Source organism: Podarcis gaigeae (assembly GCF_964106915.1).
Source record: "Podarcis gaigeae genome assembly, chromosome: 3".
NCBI lineage: Eukaryota > Metazoa > Chordata > Lepidosauria > Squamata > Lacertidae > Podarcis > Podarcis gaigeae.
In genome coordinates, this window is record NC_139680.1 from 55,513,383 (window position 1) to 55,534,016 (window position 20,634).

The following is a 20,634-nucleotide window of genomic DNA, read 5'->3' on the forward strand; positions in this document are numbered from 1 at the left end:
GGGATAATAGTGGGCTACCTTTCAGGGTTGTTGTAAGTATTATTAAGATAACATGAACTGCTGTCAAAATTCTATAGAGCTACATAGAATGCTAGGTAAAAAGGTAAGTTAAAGGACCTGTGGACAGTTAAATCCAGTCAAAGGTGACTATGGGGTTGCGGTGCTCATCTCGCTTCAGGCTGAGGGAGCTGCTGTTTGTCCAGAGACAGCTTCCGGGGTCTTGTGGCCAGCATGACTGAACCACTTCGGGTGCAATGGAACACCGCGACAGAAACCAGAGTGCATGGAAATGCTGTTTACCTTTCTGCAGCACCTTTCTGCACCCATTTATCTACTTGCATTGGTGTGCTTTCAAACTGCTAGGTTGCATGGATCCAAACTACCAAACTTTTGATCAGCAAGCCCAAGAGGCTCAGTGGTTTAGACCACAGTGCCACCCGCTCCACTAAGCACCCAGGAACTGCAGTAAACAATGAAGTGTTCATGCCTGCAGAAAGACCTGTAGATAGAATTAAAAATATTTCCAGGCTGCTCTCCTATCCAGCACTATATTTGGCAGTGGGTCCTACACTGGGAGCTGCCACTGCTAGTGTACTGGGAAGGTCCAATGTTTGGATGGAATCAATGCTGGAGTGTCCGATGACAATAGCATTTAACCCGGAAACCGCACAGTGCTGATGTAGGAAGTTCTGTCAGAACTAGTTTTCAGAAACGGCAGCCCTAGTACAGATGTAGAATCATGATGTATGTGTGTGAATCTATGCAAGACTGTAGCTTATTTGTGTAACCTCATAATACTCTTCTTCAAAGCTTGCAATGTTTTGTGACTGCAGTATGGTAATACACATTGTGTTTGTAATCCATTAATACAGCTCACATCACTGCTGTCTGGCTTGTGAGTTCAAAACAGATGACTGCCTTTCCCAGACCTCCCATTCCCAGGGATGTGAGAACAAGGTTGTTGACTTCATCTCCATGGAAAAAGCCATCATTCGAGTGGCGTTAATTTCCATGGCAACTGATTTATGGTGGTACCAAGCAAAAGAAAAAAGACGGATTAGGTTAAAGGTGGTGAGGAAAGAAAAAAATGGTTGGAAAAGATTCGGGCATATATACTATGTTTAAATGATAAATAAATATTTGACAACGCAGCCTCTTCTGTTGTGTGATATTCTTCACACACATTACAAACATACTGTACTTCAATTCTCCCTTCCCTTCTTTTAACTACAGTACACACTTCATGTTATGCATAACAACTTGCAACTTCATATGCAATTGATAACTATGAATATCGAAGGACAAGAACATGTTGCTACTTGCCACATCTTTCGGGATGTCTGGGAAATTAAGCTGGCTAGCTGCTTGAAGATGTAAAACTCATGTAAAACACAAACAAGGGAAACTATGTATTTTGCGTGGAAAGTTTACGCAACATGTGAGCCCCTGGAGACCAATAAATCAGCAGGCAAAACGAAAGGAGAAGTGCTCCTCCCGAGTTAGCATGAAGATTACGCTTCCTCAATCAGGCAAAAAGTGAAGAAGTGGATCATTGCCTTCCAAGGAAATACGGGCAAGAGACGGAGGTCGGGCAGCTACACCTGTTGGGCACCTGCCGCCGGTGGAGCCCTTCTAGGAGCGGGGAAAGAGAGAGGTGGCTTTTGCCGACGCTTTGCATTTCCGCGACGCCGCTTCAGGATGCCTTTCCCCGCTTCCTGATTTACGAGGCGTCGGCTGGCTCCCTTCCAAGCTCCTCTGAGCAGGCCGCGCCGTCTCGAGAAGCAACCGCCTTTCCTGGAAAGGGCTTGAGAAAAAGAAACCAGAAAAAGAGCCAGGCTTTAGCTTCTCCGCGCGCCTCGCCTGCTTGGGAAGGGGAGCCAAGGGTTGCGCTGCCGCAAAGCCCTCGCCTTCCTCCTTCCGCGGGGTTGCAGGAGAGGCCCAGTCGAGCATGGGAGGGCGGCGCGGCTCTCGCGGCCTGGCCCTGTGGGGACTTCTGCTGTGCGGCTCGCTGCGGGACCTGGCCAGCGCCGCCCCGGCCTGCGCGGCGCCCTCGGACGCGGGTGAGTCGGAATGAAGCCGAGCGCGGCCTTGAGTCCAGCTGGGAGCTGCCAGCCGTGTCGTAGGAGCGGCGACCAAACAAGGCGCCCCCTCCTTCCCGCCATAACAGAAAAGTAGGTCGAGGGGCCGCTCCAGTTGGAGGCGAGACAGGGCTGTCCGGCTGGCGCTGGGGAGGCTGGCGCGAAAGCGCCGAGGGAGGAGCGCCTTCTTCCCCGGGGCTCAGCGGCAACTCTGCGCCGCAAGGCTTCCACCTCGCCATTTGCACTCACCTCGGGCAAAGAGCGCACGCTTGCATCGAGGAGGATTCGTAGCAGCGCGTTTTATTGTGCCTCGAGACAGCATTGCGCAGAAGGCGTTAGCAAATTAATACTGATGGTTATGGTTTATTGCTATAATAATAATAATAATAATAATAATAATAATAATAATAATAATAATGGTGAAGGCAGGTGGTGATAACAGTTCTACATGTTGAATTCAGTGAGCGTTGCTGACAGGTGAGTAGGCAGAGGATTTCAGCCATCCACCCAGTGCTGCAGGAGCCTGCTGCAAGTTGCTGCCATATGGAAACTGGCAACAGCAAGGAAGTACCGGTACTGTCAGACAATCCGGATGGAGCTGATAGAGAAAATATTCCTGTAACTGAAAGAGTGTCAGATAAAGCGTGGGCTGCATGACGGAGATCCCATTACTGATTTCATTATTTCACAGGTGTTGCATACGGAACTATGTACATAACCAAGGGGCTGGGTCACATCAAAAGTCTTGTCTAGTTCAGCATTGTGTCTCTTAAAAGTGACCAGTCAGATGCCCTTGTGGCATTCATAAGCGTGGGCACCCAAGAAGAGCCTGCTGGATCAGGCCCAGTCGCCCACCTAGTCCAGCATCCTGATCTTACATGCACCTTAAGTGGTGCTGAATCCAAAGTGGACACAATCTTGCCTAAAATTGGTGCTGATGATGGATGTGCTTCTCTACTAATAGCAAAGATGGCGGGACAGACTCACAGGGGTGCTGCCTCTGGGGCTTCTGCTGTCTGGGGCAATAGCTGTACCCTGTCCCATGGCCTGGCTCTGTGTGTTGCCATAGAGACAAATGAGTGGGCATTCCTCCCTCACCTGGCTGGATGTCATGTTGTCCTATGGGTGAGAAAATAACTGGCCTGGGGGAGGAGCTGTGCTGGATTCAGTGACTGAAGTTGTGATAGGAGCGACAGAGTAGTTTGACTTGCTATGTATGCTGAATCCAAATCTATGGCTTTGGGGGACCCCACTAGAAAACTAAGATCTTCTGGAATATCAATGTTGCAAGCCCTTCCACCCTGTGCTCAGGTTGAATATACTTGTAATAAAACCATATATCCTAAAGACACTACGGTCTCCACTTCTGTTCCAAGGAAACTGAACCTTCAGTAAGCACTGGAACCCTGGAGTCTCTGTTTCTTGGAGATTGGGGTGCACACAACAATACTTTGCAGTGAGTTTGGGAGCAGAGCTTGAGTTTGGGAAAATAGGAAAGAGGAAGAGAAGTAATTGATATGCTCAAGCCACTGCCCTGGCATCCTAAGGGAAGTATCATGAAGGAGGGATTAGAGTAGGGAGAATGCTTTCCCGTCCCTAGAACTTCATTCCCCACAATATTTGTTCTCAGTACAGGGACTTAGACTCAATGACCTTTATGTCCCTTGCATCCCAATAATTTGATGGTTCTATTATTCCATGTCCTCAAGTAGCTTTTACCATCTGGGACTGTTGTTACAAATAGAACATAACACATGCCAAGCAAATAACTACCTGAAGTACAAAGTAAGTAAATGGATATCTTTTAATTAAATCAGTCTCCATTGTTGAAAGTATGCAAGCTTTTGAGTCTCTTGAACTAATCAAGAATTCTGAACTTTTCTCATTCTTACGTTCCCTTTTGTGATGTCATTCCCAAAGAGCTGAGCAGTGTGCAACTGTTTCCTCTTTTTCCAACAGGTTTCATAATTTCTTATCCTTCTCTATTCTGAAAACAAATAAATCCCAATGTGTAGCAATAGGAGAGCTGGTTGTGTTCTATGCTGTATTGACGTCACCTTGGCTTGGATCCAAATCTGCAATAGCAAAACTCTGCTTGTAATGAGACTTTCCCAACGTCCGTCCTCCTAAAAAGTTTCCCCTGATGATTGGCAAAACCTCAATAAAATGGTGTTTGACATGGTGCAGAGGAGAGAGTAATTGGTTGAAATTGGAAAGCCCTTTCCAAGTAGAAGTGCCTTCTGCTAACAAGCACCATTGGATCCTTTTCTTTTTCCTTTTGTCTCAAAGCACAGTCTAATCCTTAAACTGTGAGCAAAGGCAGTCCCTCATTTTCTGTGTGATTTACTTTCCCCATTATTTCTAGAAGTGGCATGTTTGCATGTTCTTCTGACTCATGTTCTCAGATCCATACCACTGAGACAGTATTGATAAAATTTCTTAAGATTGGCCTGAAAAACCCAATTGCTCTGAAAAAAGAATAACACTCAAATGTATTGGACATCAATCTGGTTTGACTAACTGTTCCATTGCTCCTTTTGATATTTGTCTCTTCAACTTTTTGTAATTACACAATGACTTCTGAGGAAGAAATTTAGTTCTCAGAGATTTGCTGCTGTTGCGTCTTCGTTTTCATCGTCTTCTTTTTTAAAAAGCTCATAAATTTAGGGCTCTAATCCAGTGTTGTTGTCAGTTTTGTCCCAGACAGTGTTTAACTCCATGTAAATCACTTCACCATCTGTATGCCATTTTCAGAACTAAAATTAGTTTCATTACATTTAAGAGACTTGCCTATTTAAAAAGTGAGTACCAACTGAAAGGTACCAACCGAAAGTATTGCTTAGTGTTAGAATAAACATTTATTAAATTCCATATTTTTTCAGATCTATGTTTTGGTTAGTCCACTACCTATGCACAAGTGTTTGTGGTATGTTTCAATTTCATAGGCGCCGACTCCATGGGGCCTGAGGGGGCCCGAGCCCCCTCAAAAATTCGTTTGGGGGGGCTCTGCCCCCCCAATAATTTAAGAAAATTATTAGTTATATTATGCTTTGTAAAATCACAAAATTATGTTGGTATTTTTTATTTTCCTTGTTTGACGATAGTTACCTTTTAAAATACATTCAGTAATGAGTTAAAACAAAGCCACTCCCGATCTAGAGAGGGGGTGGGGTTGCGGAGTTCCTTGATTAATTTAAGAGGAAGAAAACACTATAGTACAGTGTGTAAAAGCACCAAGAGCACGCCCATTTATAAAAACAAAGCAGTAAAACAATGCCTCAGCAGTGTAAAGCTGACTGGTGGAGATTTGGCCCAAGTCTGGAGAAACAACATAAGTAAACCTAGGATTACTTTCAGAATTGTTGTGATACAATAGTTCATATCTCTCATTCAGAAAGTTCTGTAAATCCAGACAAGAGTTAAAAGAAAAAAGCCTAAAGTTTATAGTGAAAGCTTAAAATTCTGCAGGAGATGATGATTCAGACTTTGTCCTCACCAGGGAAAAACTTTCTGGTCAAATGAATAAATAATTTCTAGGTACTGACCAAGGTGATGAACAGTAACCCTTAATGGGAACATGGAGTCATAATGGGAGTTTCAGGATTTTTCAGTAGCAGTATTTTTTTACATTTTGCTAAGAAAATGTACATCTAATTCTCAGTTTTTTCTTCTCTTTTGTCTGGAAACAGGCCAGTTCTGGCACATCTCCGATTTACACTTGGACCCCACCTACCACATTACAAGTAATCGCACTCAGGTTTGTGCCTCTTCCAAAGGAGTGAATGCCTCAAACCCTGGCCCATTTGGAGATTTCATGTGTGATTCACCATATCGGCTTATATTATCAGCTTTTCAGCACATGAAGGATTCTGGTCAACAGGCATCCTTCATGATATGGACAGGGTAAGTAAGAAAGACACTAGTATTTTTGATGTAAAGCTAATGAAAGGTTAGAGCAAATGTATTTGGCCATTTCATAGCATTATTTTAACTTATGGGATTAACTTTAAGGGCCAAGTTACACATTTTATTTGACTTCTGAAGCCTTGATTGACTTTTCCCTGGGCTCAGCATGCAGACAAGTGGAATGGGGGGGGGGGAGCCCAGATAGATCCTGTTTTTTGGGACCCGGGATTACAGTCTGGCTGACAGGAAATGTTGTATGCTACATCCTGGGGGGTTTTTCTCTTCATATTGGCAGATTCTCCAGTACGCACACATGGGAGGGATAGTAATATTGCTTCCTGTAGGTTAGACAGATTGCAGGTTACAAGGACTGAAGATTGCGTGCATTGAAGCCCAAAATGTCCTTTGAAGGGCCTGCAGTTTCTTTTAACTCTGGTTAGTCATAAAGCAATTTATGTAACACATGAAAACATTTCATGCTTAATTAATTTCTTTGAAACTGTTTGAGTACGTTAATTGTAACTTTAATCACTCTCAATATGCAGTACTGAAGTACTTTTAGAGTACTGCAGAGAAACTAATGTTTGATTTCAAAAATAATTACACAACTACCAAGTTGAGTTTTTTCTTTTTCTTTGCTTTTCTTAAAGAGACAGCCCTCCACATGTTCCTGTAAAAGAACTCTCCACAAAAATTGTCATTGACATTATTGGTAACATGACTTCTACCATAAGAAGTTTCTTTCCAGATCTCCAAGTTTTCCCTGCATTGGGAAATCATGACTATTGGCCACAGGTAAGACAAATTCTTCAAGAGAGTGAATAATTTGGCAACCTGATCCTATGTTTCTATACTCCTTGGAGGTTGTGGGTGCAAGTATAACTTAGCTGGGCACTATCTGCCTTTGATTAGTAGTCAGCATTATAAAAGATGGCTTAACATACAACAATGCACATTTGCTTTGAAGAAAGTGCTGCTGAGTTCATTGAGACATACTCTCAAGTCAGTGTAAATAGTATTACAGCCTAATGTTTGTACATCTCTTAAGTCAGGAAAATCCTGTTGCCCCAGAATGAATTGCTCATAGAAACACAGTGTGTTTCAGTGCTAAAGTACAGAGGAGCAAGCAGTTGGATGAAGTGTGTTGTAACAATATGGAGTTAACTGCTTATCATTGAATTCTTACCTGTTTCAAATACATTTGTCACTATTTGAGGATTCAGATGTTTAGGGTTTTTGTTCTTAAAAGCATCTCATGCACCTATATGAGAATGTGACCTGATCTACCTGTAGTGCAAAATGAGGTGGGGTAACTCTGAGACGATAAAATCAACAATGCTATTTCAGAATGTAGGTGGGGGTATAGAATGATACTCTCCTTTCATCCAATGTAGAGTTTGGGGTACATTCTTGGTACATATCCAAACTGAAAAGCTAAGATTTGGACAAATAATGATTAGTAAAGCATATTCTTAAGGGGATGTCTGTATTTTAAAGGATCAGTTGCCTGCATCTGTCAGTGAAGTTTACAATGCTGTAGCGGATTTCTGGAAACCTTGGCTTACGGATGAAGCAGTCAGCACCTTGAGAACAGGTAGGATGGATAGTAAAACAGCACACATTTTCTAGGTCCGCTGTCTTTATTTGGCCGTGCTGGATATGGGTGAAATTGACATGGTAAAATTTATAATATTGGGTTCTTATTGCAAGTGAAAATGTTTCATATTTCAGGGCATTTTCTGTCCCTGAATTGCCAAGGCCTAATCATTCTACTGATTTACCAAACATTAAAGTTATATGTGACAACACCCACGATGTTGTATATTTTGTACTGTATATCCTTGATAGTTTGCATAGGTGTTTCTCAGAGTTTAAAGTGTTTCTAAGTGTTTAAAGTCAATGTTAAGGATGTTGTTTACAGGAACAGAATGGTGTGATACAAGATATAACCCTCCTCTTTGTTGTTGTTGTTTAGTCGTTTAGTCATGTCCGACTCTTCGTGACCCCATGGACCAGAGCACGCCAGGCACTCCTGTCTTCCACCGCCTCCCACAGTTTGGTCAGGCTCATGTTTGTAGCTTCAAGAACACTCTTCAACCATCTTGTCCTCTGTCATCCCCTTCTCCTTGTGCCCTCCATCTTTCCCAACATCAGGGTCTTTTCCAGGGAGTCTTCTCTTCTCATGAGGTGGCCAAAGTACTGGAGCCTCAACTTCACAATCTGTCCTTCCAGTGAGCACTCAGGGCTGATTTCCTTAAGAATGGATACGTTTGATCTTCTTGCAGTCCATGGGACTCTCAAGAGTCTCCTCCAGCATCATAATTCACAAGCATCAATTCTTCGGCGATCTGCCTTCTTGATGGTCCAGCTCTCACTTCCATACATCACTACTGGGAAAACCATGGCTTTAACTATACGGACCTTTGTCGGCAAGGTGATGTCTCTGCTTTTTAAGATGCTGTCTAGGTTTGCCATCGCCTTTCTCCCAAGGAGCAGGCGTCTTTTAATTTCGTGACTGCTGTCACCATCTGCAGTGATCATGGAGCCCAAAAAAGTAAAATCTCTCACTGCCTCCATTTCTTCCCCTTGTATTTGCCAGGAGGTGATGGGACCAGTGGCCATGATCCTCATTTTTTTGATGTTGAGCTTCAGACCATATTTTGCGCTCTCCTCTTTTACCCTCATTAAAAGGTTCTTTAATTCCTCCTCGCTTTCTGCCATCAAGGTTGTGTCATCTGCATATCTGAGGTTGTTGATATTTTTTCCGGCGATTTTAATTGCGGCTTGGGATTCATCCAGCCCAGCCTTTCACATGATGAATTCTGCATATAAGTTAAATAACCAGGGAGACAATATACAGCATTGCCATACTCCTTTCCCAATTTTGAACCAATCAATTGTTCCATATCCAGTTCTAACTGTAGCTTCTTGTCCCACATAGAGATTTCTCAGGAGACAGATGAGGTGATCAGGCACTCCCATTTCTTTAAGAACTTGCCATAGTTTGCTGTGGTCAACACAGTCAAAGGCTTTTGCATAGTCAGTGAAGCAGAAGTAGATGTCTTTCTGGAACTCTCTAGCTTTCTCCATAATCCAGCGCATGTTTGCAATTTGGTCTCTGGTTCCTCTGCCCCTTCAAAATCCAGCTTGCACTTTGGGAGTTCTCGGTCCCAGTGGCGTAGCGTGGGGGTGCAGGGGGGGCCGGCTGCACCGGGCGCAACATCTGGGGGTGGCGCGCTTGCACTCGCAGCTCTCTGCCCCTACCGGGTTAGGGGGCGCAAATTACTTGCCTTGCCCCGGGTGCTGACAACCCACGCTACGCCACTGCTCGGTCCACATACTGCTTAACCCTGCCTTGTAGAATTTTAAGCATAACCTTGCTAGCATGTGAAATGAGTGCAATTGTGCGGTAGTTGGAGCATTCTTTGGCACTGCCCTTCTTTGGGATTGGGATATAGACTGATCTTCTCCAATCCTCTGGCCACTGCTGAGTTTTCCAAATTTGCTGGCATACTGAGTGTAGCACCTTGACAGCATCATCGTTTAAAATTTTAAATAGTTCAGCTGGAATATCATCACTTCCACTGGCCTTGTTATTTGCAGTGCTTTCTAAGGCCCATTTGACTTCACTCTTCAGGATGTCTGGCTCAAGGTCAGCAACCACACTACCTGGGGTGTACGAGACATCCATTTCTTTCTGGTATAATTCCTCTGTGTATTCTTGCCACCGCTTCTTGATGTCTTCTGCTTCTGTTAGGTCCTTTCCACTTTTGTCTTTTATTATGGTAATCTTTGTACAAAATGTTCCTTTCATATCTCCAATTTTCTTGAACAGATCTCTGGTTTTTCCCAGTCTATTGTTTTCCTCTATACAAATGATCAAACAATAGTTTATTACATAAATATTCAAGCAGTGATCATAGTATTGTAGAGCTGAAATGCACCACAAGGCTCATCTAGTCCAGTGCCTTGCAATGCATTGTAACGAAGCCAAATATTTGAGGTCATCATTTATTTTTCCCTTGGTTAACAGTTTGCAAATAGTTAGCATGATATCTATAGTTAAACTGTTCTATTTTTGCTCTGAGATAAGCAGGAGCTACAACCTGCTTATATAATCGGCAAGCAAATAAATTTCCAAATCTATTGTAGCCTCTTAAGAATTTGAAAATGGAAAAAGGGTTTATCCCTTGAATTTGATCCTTATTTTGCACATTAAAATTCAGGAAGTAAAATGGAGACCTGTAAATCAAATTTTAGGTTACATATTTTTTCCCAGCAAATGTACAGAAATATGCAGAATTCTTAAATGTTAAAGATGCAGAGTGATCTATCTTAAATGATAGAAATATGCAGAATTCTTAAATGTTAAAGATGTTAGAATTCCTGCTCCATGATTGCAGTTGTGGGATTTTAATCTATCACATGATGGTGTATGTTTTGACTCCACAAAGTGGGAAGTGATGGAGACAGGATGTTTATGTTACTGTGTTCTGTGAAGTGGGACTATGGTCCTTTGTTCTTTTTCTCTTTGCTGTCTGATGCTAGAGAGAGAGAGGGAGCCATGTTGCAGTGCTCTGTGTGTGTTTATATGCAAATAAAGTAGATTAGCCAAAATGCTGAGTTGCTGAGGTCTGTTATACAAGCTGCGAAGACTCTGCAGATCCCTAAGTGTGCCGATGTCTGTTGGCATCGGTCGCTGTGATGTTCGGGCTGAAGAAAGCTTTTGAAGCTCCCAAACGATCGGCCAGGAGGGAGAGAACATGCCAGTCAGGCATGTGTCTCTGCCAGGGTCCTACTCGAGTGTAGAATGAGCTCCTGACAAAAGATGCAGAAGTTATATTCCATTACTCCTATTTACCCTTTATTAATTATCCCATTGGAATTATATCCATGGAACATCTTGAAGAATGGTATTACCCAACAGGAATATGTATGTTAGATTTAGGCCCATAGAAAGGATATTGCATTTAATTTGCAAGCCAATTCTTAGATCATTCTGTCCTATTCTATTCTACCTGACTGGAGAAGACAACCAAAAATTGGTGGAACTTATCCATAATAAATTAAAGACATACATCTTCTCTCCACCCTCCCCTAGGTGGTTTTTACACACAAACAATTCAGTCCAACATGACTGCACAACCTCTTAGGATAATTAGTTTAAATACCATCTTATACTACCCTCCCAACACTATGACTCTGAATATGACTGATCCAGCAAACCAGTTTGCATGGCTGGAACGTGTATTAGAGACGGCACATCAAAACAAGGAAAAGGTAAGGATTTTTTAATAAAAAGTAATATGAATGAGAAAAGCGTAACTATTTGTTTCAAGAAAGTTTGCAGTTGGTGGGACCTTTGAGCAAGGTAGGTATGTCCCCTGAACTTCCACTGTTCTGAGTAGAAAGCATACTAAATTTGTATCAGTTAATCCAGGGGAACTCCTAACTTTGGTAATAAGGGAGCACCCCAAAGACCACCCATACACAATGCTAAAGTATGGGGACACTCTTACTCAGTCTGGTATGCTGCCAAAGGTATTCAGAGTGCCAAATACCAGGTCCCACCAAATAGTTTGGTGCTGCCAAATGCCAAGAGTTGGAGTTGCTTTAATCAGTAAATGTGAATGGGTTGAAAGCATGTGAGCTTTTCTGTGTGTGCTTGAGCCTGGAGCAGGTATAGTCCTGAAGTTTGGAGTGTCATCTAATTCTTCATGGTGCTTATGTCTATACTGGGATCATTAGTTCAAGGCTTCTAACTCCTAAATACATCAGTTGTTGTGGCTAAAAAAGGAAGAGACTAATTAAGATAAGTCCCACCTGAAATACTACAAATGCTGTTTGAATGCAACACTTCTTGTAACAAGGGTTTGTGCAGTTAATAGGAAATAAGTTGTAACTCGTGCCTCTAGTCAATGGCATGGTAGAACTTTGGTTTATTCGACCTGTAATCTATATCCTCCAAGCTTGTACGCCTTTATGCCTGTTTCACAAACTCTATGACTTCATTCTTGGTAGGGGGGAAAATGTTTACCTTTCAGAAAGCAACAAATGGAAAAGTGAGATTATAAGCAATTTATTTCACGTCAACAATATAGTATACACCTAATGTATTTGATGTAATATTAAAATGCTTTTTCTGATATGTATATTCTTATCCCCTAGGTTTATGTGATAGGACATGTGCCAGTAGGTTATCTGCCTTTCTCTGAAAATACCACTGCCATAAGAGAACACTACAATGAGAGGTTGATAGAAATATTTCGCCGGTATAGCAGCGTGATTGCTGGGCAGTTTTTTGGACACACTCACCGAGACAGCATCATGGTTCTTCTAGATGAAAAGGGTAATGATGTTTGCAGATGACAGCTTTCTTGGCTGGTGACACAGATTACACAGTAATGGGAGATCTTTTTTATGGTGCTTTGGGGATAGGCAAAGGCCATATTCTCTAATGGGATAAATCAGAGTTAACCCATACAATGCCATTCATATGTTGTCAGGTTGCAACTCCCATCAGCCCCAGCTAGTGTGGTCAGGGAGGATGGGCGCTGCAGTTCAGTAACATGGAAGGCACCACAAAACTTGGCCCTGCAGTTGCCAGCTTGAATCCTCCTCCTCCTTCATACCCTTGCGCCATGATTTTTGTACATTCTTACCCTTCCTAAATCTATCGGTTCTATTTAAAACTATCACAAATAATCAACGTCGCAGAAACTAATTCCACTTTGAAGAAATAGATGGTTAAAAACAAAGGGGCAAAACCAACCACATTGAGTAAATGCATCCTAACAACTTTAAAATTCACACTGGTATTATTACAATCAGTACTTTTCTAAGTACCGAATCGTGTTTTGCAAATGGTTTGGCTTGTTCTTTATTTTCAAATAGGAGCCATAACAGCTCTTTTGTTAGGTTCGCACTTCATCATAAGACAATAGCAGATCCTATACAAAAATCTTTCCTTCCTGTTTCTTCAGAGACAGTCACAAATTACACTGGCCAGTTCCTACCCATTGTAGAATGTGTCAAAAGGAAATGTTCTCAAGCTTGTTAGATACACTCAGTTTTTCTGTGTGTTTCCTGCATCTTTACTAGGTCTCTGTCTGTACTGGGCTCCCTGCTGCTTCAGAGTTAATTAAGACAAGAACAGAGTGAAGATAGAAGGAGAGAGGTCTCTTCTAACCCATAATAATCTGTAAAATGTAGCCAACATCCAACTTTCAAGATTATATGCAGTATTATATATTCTTCTCTAAAGTTGTTTCAGATTGAACAAAGAAACTTGCAGCAGCAGGAAGCATTAAAATCTAAGAAACACCACCTAAATATTGTATCCCTTTAAACATCATGGCCTAAACAAACTATAAGCATATTGGCTTAGTGTTGCATTTGCTGGTTCGGACATCATGCTAAACCAAGGCACGTTGTGGTATAAATGAACAAATCACACAGTGTTATTTGCAAAGGCAGTTGTTATCTCAGTAAGGCACTATATTGAGTTTCCAATAGTGATATAATCATTTGGTCAATTGATTAAAAAGCAGGTGCTTAAGCAACTGGATGTTCTTTAATTTGATGTCAATCCCAATACAGTGGTACCTCAGGTTACATACGCTTCAGGTTACAGACTCCACTAACCCAGAAATAGTACCTCGGATTAAGAACTTTGCTTCAGGATGAGAACAGAAATTGCACAGCAGGAGGCCCCATTAGCTAAAGTGGTGCTTCAGGTTAAGAACAGTTTCAGGTTAAGAACAGACCTCCAGAACAAATTAAGTACTTAACCCGAGGTACCACTGTAGTAGCATCCCAAAATGACATAAAAAATAAGAAAGTTCAGTGTCTGTATTGTAGAAGATACACATTTGAGACATGCTGGCATTCATTCCAATTGATGACAGTCTGCTTCAGTTGCCTATGGCTTAGAAGGGAAAGCAAAATCGTTTCACCCAGAAAAGCAGAGCATGTACTGATTTTTTGTATACATAGTGATAACCTATCCTCTTCATTTAATCTGGTATCTGTAGATGTAAACCAGTATGCTTGTGTAACCTGAACAACAGCAGGTTTTTGAAGCATCCAAAATCCTTTTGCTTGTTGATAATTGGTGAGCAATTAAATCTTTAGTCCTGGAATCTGGAACTGGAGAGCTTCTGGTTGTTCAACTACAAATCCCATTATCCCTGGGCACTAACCGTGCTGGTTGGGACTGATACAAGTTGGACTCCAACAGCATCCCTTCTTTAGCTGATTAATTCAGTTAATTGATATGCAGCCAAATCCTACCCATGTTTACTTGGAAGTAAGCCTGACTAGTTCCCATGGAACGTACTGCCAAGTAAGTATGTGACAGGTTCCAAAAGCTTTGAACTAGTCTAGTTAATAATGCCTGGAAATTTCCACATGTTAAGTAGAAATACAAGTAATTTAATGATGTGAATGCTTATGCAATTTGACTTTTTTTTTAAAAGCGGTCCGTGTATTCTTTATGGACAAACTCAGTGTAAATAATTTTTTAAAACCCTAAGTAGTCTGACTCGCTAGTAAACATGTTTAGGTTTTCAGCCTAAATTCATCTGAAGAAGTCTTGCTTTTACAAAGCTTTCTTAAGCATGGCTTTTGTAGAGATACCTTGACTGCCTTTCAGAGGATTACCCAGAATCAGATCAAGACAAGGGTCATAAAAGTTGCTTAGGTGCACACAAGGGGCTTTCAGTGGCTTTTTAAGTCTTTTTTACTCTGAACAGTAGACACCCCTCCCAATTTCAAAACTGTGTTCATTGTTATTTAAATCTATCCATTGCCCCAAAATGTGAAATCTCCAAAATAAGTTTTACTTCAGGGAGTTGGCATAACTTTAATGATTGGCAAGCATTGATGGCTGCATCAGAAATTGTGGCGAGGGGTTCCCATGTGTGGTTATTGCATAAATATTTTTAATAATGTGCCGGTGGAAGAGCAGGACACAAAGTACATGTCCTAATGTAGTGAACATATGTGTAAGTTTAAACATTGCCACTTATTAAAACCTTTCTCCATTTCCCCAAACCTTTTGTTTTGTAATCATTCAGAAAAGCCAGTAAACTCCTTGTTTGTGGCACCTGCTGTGACGCCAGTGAAGGACGTATTTCTGGTAGACTCAAACAATCCTGGAGTGAGATTATATCAGTATGACCCTCTTTCTTATAATCTACTGGTAAGTAAAAAAACAAAAATAAATCAGGTCTCCTGGAAAGTAAAAATTTAATGTGATGGGTTTTGTGATTAGTTTTTCAGCTAACACTAACTTCTAGTTTGTGGTGAAGCCATTTGTGCTTCCCAAAATGTCATTTTCCATGTTTCCATAATTGTGTATCAATGTTTAACGTATATGAACAGAATTGAAACCAGTAGCTAGAAATGTATGAAGAAGTATGGGGAAACGTCTGTACATTTTGTATCGTTACCTGTCTCCCAAGTTTCACATGCTTTAGAATTCCCTTGTTCCTCCCTTCCTCCCCAGTGATTGCACAGTTATTTATTTATTACACTTTTTTCTCCAAAGAGCTCAGTTGCTCCTCTCCCCACTCTCCATTGTTAACTTCACAACAACTTTGTTGAGGTAGGCTGAGGGATTGTGGTTGCTTAAAGGTCACTCAATGAGCTTTTTTGCCAAGTAGGGATATAAACCCATATCTCTCTAGCCCTAGTCTGGCACCCTAACCTCTACACCACACTTGTTAGAAATAAGCTACTGTTCTCTTTGCTAATCCTACAAATGGTCTTCTCTATCATTCAGTGGTGTAGTTTAGACTCTGCACTTAATGGTCTTATGCCCCCTGCATCCCTCTTTAGATGGCAGTGCAAATTACTCCACTTACATTAAAACTTAGTAATGCATCTCTGCTGCATTTGTGGGTCCTCCTGCTCATTCTGCTGCGTGTGGCCCTGGACTCCTCCTGCCCTGAAGGCTCCACTGCTTTTTTCTTCATTCTGCCTTGGTTTCTCAAACTGTTTTCATTTGCAGGAAAGGAAGAGCAGCAATCAATATGAGGCAGCTCTGCAAAGAGGAGGAGGAGGAGGGGTTGGGGAGAACATGCCTTGTTCAAATGTTATTTGTAGTAATTTATTGAGGGAGGTGTAAATCACAGTTCTGCCGGAAGCATTATCCAAAGTGGTGTACATTAATGAACCCTATTATCGCTAAAAACAATGGGATAAAACAAGCCACAGACCAGGATGGGGATGCAAGCTGTAATTAAAGCAGCCAATAAATCTGCAGGGCTTGCTTGTTAGCAGGCATTTACCAGTTGCTGAAAGACCCATAATGCAAGGACCACCAGACAAGCATTTCCATAGTTTGGAATGTGTCGCCAGAGAGACCGGGAGAATTTGGTTCCACACCTTCACTTTTAAAAAGGAGGACACAAGAGCAGGCATGCCCCAGTGGATCTGAGAACATGGGAATAGATGTATGGGAGGAAGAGACCCTCCCTAAGGTGTGCAGACCTAGAGCATTTTGAGCTTTAAAGGTCAGCAACTAGGCCTGGAAACAAAACATGCCATTGAGCTAGAACTAGAACAGTAAATGACATGTTCCCATCTGGTGTCACACATTTTTCACTGGCTGTTGCTGCAGAATCCTCTTCAAAGGCAGGCCCATGTCGACCACATTGCAGTGACCCAAACAGATGATTGCTGAAGCATAGATAACTGAGGCCCACTTTCTGTTTGAGAGAAGGGGTTGGAGTCAGCTCCTCAGCCTAAGCTGGAGAAAGTAGCACTCCTGATCACTGACACCATGTAAGAACCTAATACTAAAGCGAGATCCATGGGCATACCAGACTCTCAGCCAGCCTCTGCCAACCTAGTGCCCTCCCATCAGTATCGGCCAGAATGGGCTGGCTGGGGCTGATGGAAATAGTACTCCAGACCAAGAAGGTGCCAGTGTGACAAATACTGCTCTAAGCATTGTCCTTCATGGGGGTGTCTTAACTTCATATGGGAATGCCACATTCCCTTCCTGTTTTGGGTTGTCGCAAGGTCATGATGCTTGTTCTGTCTGGATTTAGTTTCAGTTTGTTAGCTATCTTCCAGCACATAAATACAACAGGGCAATTGTTCAGGAAATCCATTGTTGTTCCTGGATTTGCTGGGAAAGGAAAGCTCATGCTGGATGCTGAGTGACGCAGCACTCCATGCTGTCAAAGAGCTCTCTCAGCAGTTGCCTGTAGATATTAAAAGTCTTGGGGCCAAGATACAACCCTTTGGTATCTCTGGTTCTGTTGGGTTTATCAGCTGCCTGTCAGGTGGGAGTGAAGCCTCCTGCAGAGCAGTGTCCTTAACTCCCAGCAGTCTCAAGTAGCACAGAGATATCTGATTATATAGTATCAAATGCCACTGAAAGGTTTAGGAAACTGAACAAAGGTATAACTCTTTCTATTCCAGACACAGGTAATAGACTGGAGCAGCTAAGGTGCTTTCAGTCACAAACCCTTTTCTGAGCTTCTATAATATGGGTCTAGAAAATATTTATCATTCAAGAGGTTTTTATTGGTCTGGTACTTTCTGGTCGAGGAAGGCAAATTTATACTGTACTATATATGTTCAGATCAAATATCTCAAATGAATATTATTATTTTTTAATCACGAGAAGGTGGATTGCAGTATCTCTTAAGCTTATTGGCACCATCCTCATCTCTACTAGTATGTGAGAAGCCAGCACCATGAACTATTGGGTTCTGAGACCTTTATCAATCATGCACATTTGCATAGTTTCACTTCTTTTGCCCAGATTATTCTACCATAATGGAGAGAGAAAAAGAGTCCCGAAATCCTACTACACCAATACAAATCTACTTGGCCAACAGGCATTGGCCTTGCACACATTCAGATATAATTTTGCACTAATGTGGTGCAAAAAAGTTGAAGGTTTTGTTCGCAAGAGGCTATTTTGTGCTCAATTCCACACTCATGGGACACAGAGAGTAATGGGTTATGTTGGTGTGAATTTTCCTTGAGCTGGATATATTGTTTGTCTTATCTGCAGGCCATGCCCAAGAGTGTTGTTTTTGTCTCTTTTCTTCCCATCCGTTCCCTTCCCCCAGTATTAGCATATGACAGAAACTGAGCTATATATGAGTCCACGTCTTGTGGTGGGACATGACCTTTCTCTTCAGTTGTGAATAATAGGCAGTGACGGCTTCTTAATCAATACATCACTCTAGAAGTTTAATGAAGCAGTGGATACAATTGTGCACTTTTTGTTTCCGTTTAATTCCAGGATCTTTGGCAGTTCTACTTGAACCTCACAGAAGCCAATGTGAAAAATGAATCAGTCTGGAAACTTGAGTATGTTATGACCAAAGCTTATGGAATCAAGGACTTAACGCCAGCAAGCTTGTATGAAATGGCAAATCAACTTAGTGTACCTCACAGCAAATTGTTCCAAAAATATTACAGCCACTACTTTGTGAGTTACGATGATCCAAGCTTGTTCTGTGACGAGCACTGTAGGATCACCCAACTCTGTGCAATTCAATATTTAGACCTCACTTCTTACACTGATTGTATCGAACATAAAGGCAAATTACATGGGTAAAAAGTAGCGCTCACGCTAAAGAATTGTGTCCTCTAGGGCCTGGTTCTCATGTAGCAACTTTAACGGTTGTTTCTTCAGCTGAGAACTAGTGTGGTGTCTACCCACTCCAACCCACTTCTCTCTTCCTTAGTTTTCCATTACAAATGAACTGCTCTTGGTTTTATATCCTGGTTACCAAGCCATGATTAAACCACAGTTTCTCAGTTGAAATGTAGCAGGAAATGGTGGTTTCAACTAAACAGAATGGAAACACTGAAGCTAACATGCATTGGGGGGAAACGCACCAGCACAACATTAGTTTTTGGTGCAATAAACCATGGTTTATATAAGCAGAGATCATTACTGCTGTATTGAACCTAAATAAAGTCCAAATAATATTTTGCCAAATTAATTTTACCTGCAAATTACCGTATTTTTCGCCCTATAGGACGCCCTTTTTCCCCTCCAAATATGAAGGGGAAATCTGGGTGCGTGCTATGGGGCAAATGCAGGCTTTCGCTGAAGCTTGGAGAGTGAGAGGGGTCGGTGCGCACTGACCCCTCTCGCTCTCCAGGCTTCAGGAAGACATCCGCAGCCTAGGCAGCCCTGCGGGAGTTCCCTGCAGGGCTCCCTACGCTGCGGATAGCAGCCTGCCGCCCGGCGCAAAGTGCACCCTGAAGCAGAGCGCCCTTCCTCGCCGGGCAGACATCAGCCAGCCCCACAAGCTCGAGGGACAGCAGGGAGGTGCAGTGCCGCCAACCCGCTGTTCCTTGACCTGGTTCGGTTTCCCCGACCTGGTTTTGGGGGGGGAAATAAAGGGGAAAATTTCCTTTATTTCCCCCCCCCCCCAAAAAAAACTAGGTGCGTCCTATGGGACGGAGTGTCCTATGGGACGAAAAATACGGTAATCAAACAGAATATTGTGGAAAGAAACCAGGTATTTCATCAACTGGAAGGGGTGGGATGGGGTGCTTCCCTGTACTTTTAAAGCTTAGCTGTTTCTTCAATCAACTCCTGCAGTGTATGCAAACACATAAAATATCTCATTCAAGTGACTGTAAGCGTATATAGCTGCATCTTGCAAGCCTTTTAGAGAATTTTTCTTGAATGTATGATTCATTTTAAAATATTTTTAGAGATATTTATATGGAAATTGTACAATTTGTATGGTAAAATTAATAAATAATATGGCTTGATCCTAAGCATAATTTACTTCTATTGCACACAGGCTTGCAGAAATTAATTGGTGGTGTACTAGCTCAGGGACTTTCACAATCTTATTTTTCATTGTGTTAACATAAAACTTGCTCATTCCAAGTAGATCTGCTAAAAATGTGTATGTGTAAATGTTTGGGTGTTTATAAAAGAAGATCTATAAGAGAAGCTCCAGTGGAGAAGATGGGGACAAGTTACATATTTTTGTTAGCAGATCAGTAATTTCACTTTTGAGTTATTTGGGAACTTTCTGGTGGATGCCATCTGTCAGTTTTTGTTTTGTCAATAAAGTCTAGTACTTATCACCACTATTTGTCTCAGTTCCTCAGGCTCCCTGTGAAAAGTTGGTTAAAGCACACGGTCTACCTTATATCTTCCCCTGTGAAGACAGGTGGAAAACATTTATTCAGTTTCTTTGCAATCTCTGTTAGCACATCTTTGACTCCCTTGTCATCCGAAAGCCCAACTGCCTCTCTAGTCCTGTTCCTGCTACTAATGTATTTAAATATTTTTTGGATCTTGGTCTTCATGTTTTTAGCAATGTGTTCCTCAAATTCTTTTGTTCAGCATCCCTTTTTGCCTGCTTGCATTTCACTGGAAATTACTGAACTATACAGATCAGTGATGACAACTCAGGATAAAGCAACAGTTCCCTTTGGGCCTATTTGTACTATGGAGAAATCAGCTTCCTACATACCTGGGAACACATGCCTGAGTGTCATTTCTGTACTGCAAGGCACATTAGAAATGAGTAACTAGTGCTGGGTGTCCCAGCATTAGTGAAACGGCAACAGAATAGGAATCTGTTCCATTTATTTTTATTCAAAAGTAAAATTACAAACCACTTTAAAAAAACAACTTAACACTGAG

General features: G+C 41.9%; 1 protein-coding gene across 1 annotated transcript; it reads left to right on the forward strand.

Moving 5' to 3' along the window:
* The first annotated feature begins 1,366 nt into the window (after positions 1-1,366).
* SMPDL3A (sphingomyelin phosphodiesterase acid like 3A) lies at positions 1,367-20,072 on the forward strand. The gene is made up of 8 exons (XM_083731385.1): positions 1,367-2,060; positions 5,768-5,981; positions 6,635-6,779; positions 7,482-7,578; positions 11,086-11,264; positions 12,153-12,333; positions 15,062-15,186; positions 18,253-20,072. The coding sequence occupies exons 1-8, from the start codon at positions 1,949-1,951 to the stop codon at positions 18,568-18,570; spliced, it is 1,371 nt and encodes a 456-aa protein (XP_083587511.1). The 5' UTR covers positions 1,367-1,948; the 3' UTR covers positions 18,571-20,072.
* Positions 20,073-20,634: the final 562 nt, after the last annotated feature.

What these genes read in the sequence shown, in the direction of transcription:
- SMPDL3A (XM_083731385.1), top strand. Translation starts at nt 1,949, where the DNA reads ATGGGAGGGCGGCGCGGCTCTCGCGGCCTGGCCCTGTGGGGACTTCTG. An exon ending in CACATCAAAACAAGGAAAAG is followed by an intron (nt 11,265 to 12,152) that starts GTAAGGATTTTT and finishes CTTATCCCCTAG; the next exon opens with GTTTATGTGATAGGACATGT. An exon ending in GGTTCTTCTAGATGAAAAGG is followed by an intron (nt 12,334 to 15,061) that starts GTAATGATGTTT and finishes GTAATCATTCAG; the next exon opens with AAAAGCCAGTAAACTCCTTG.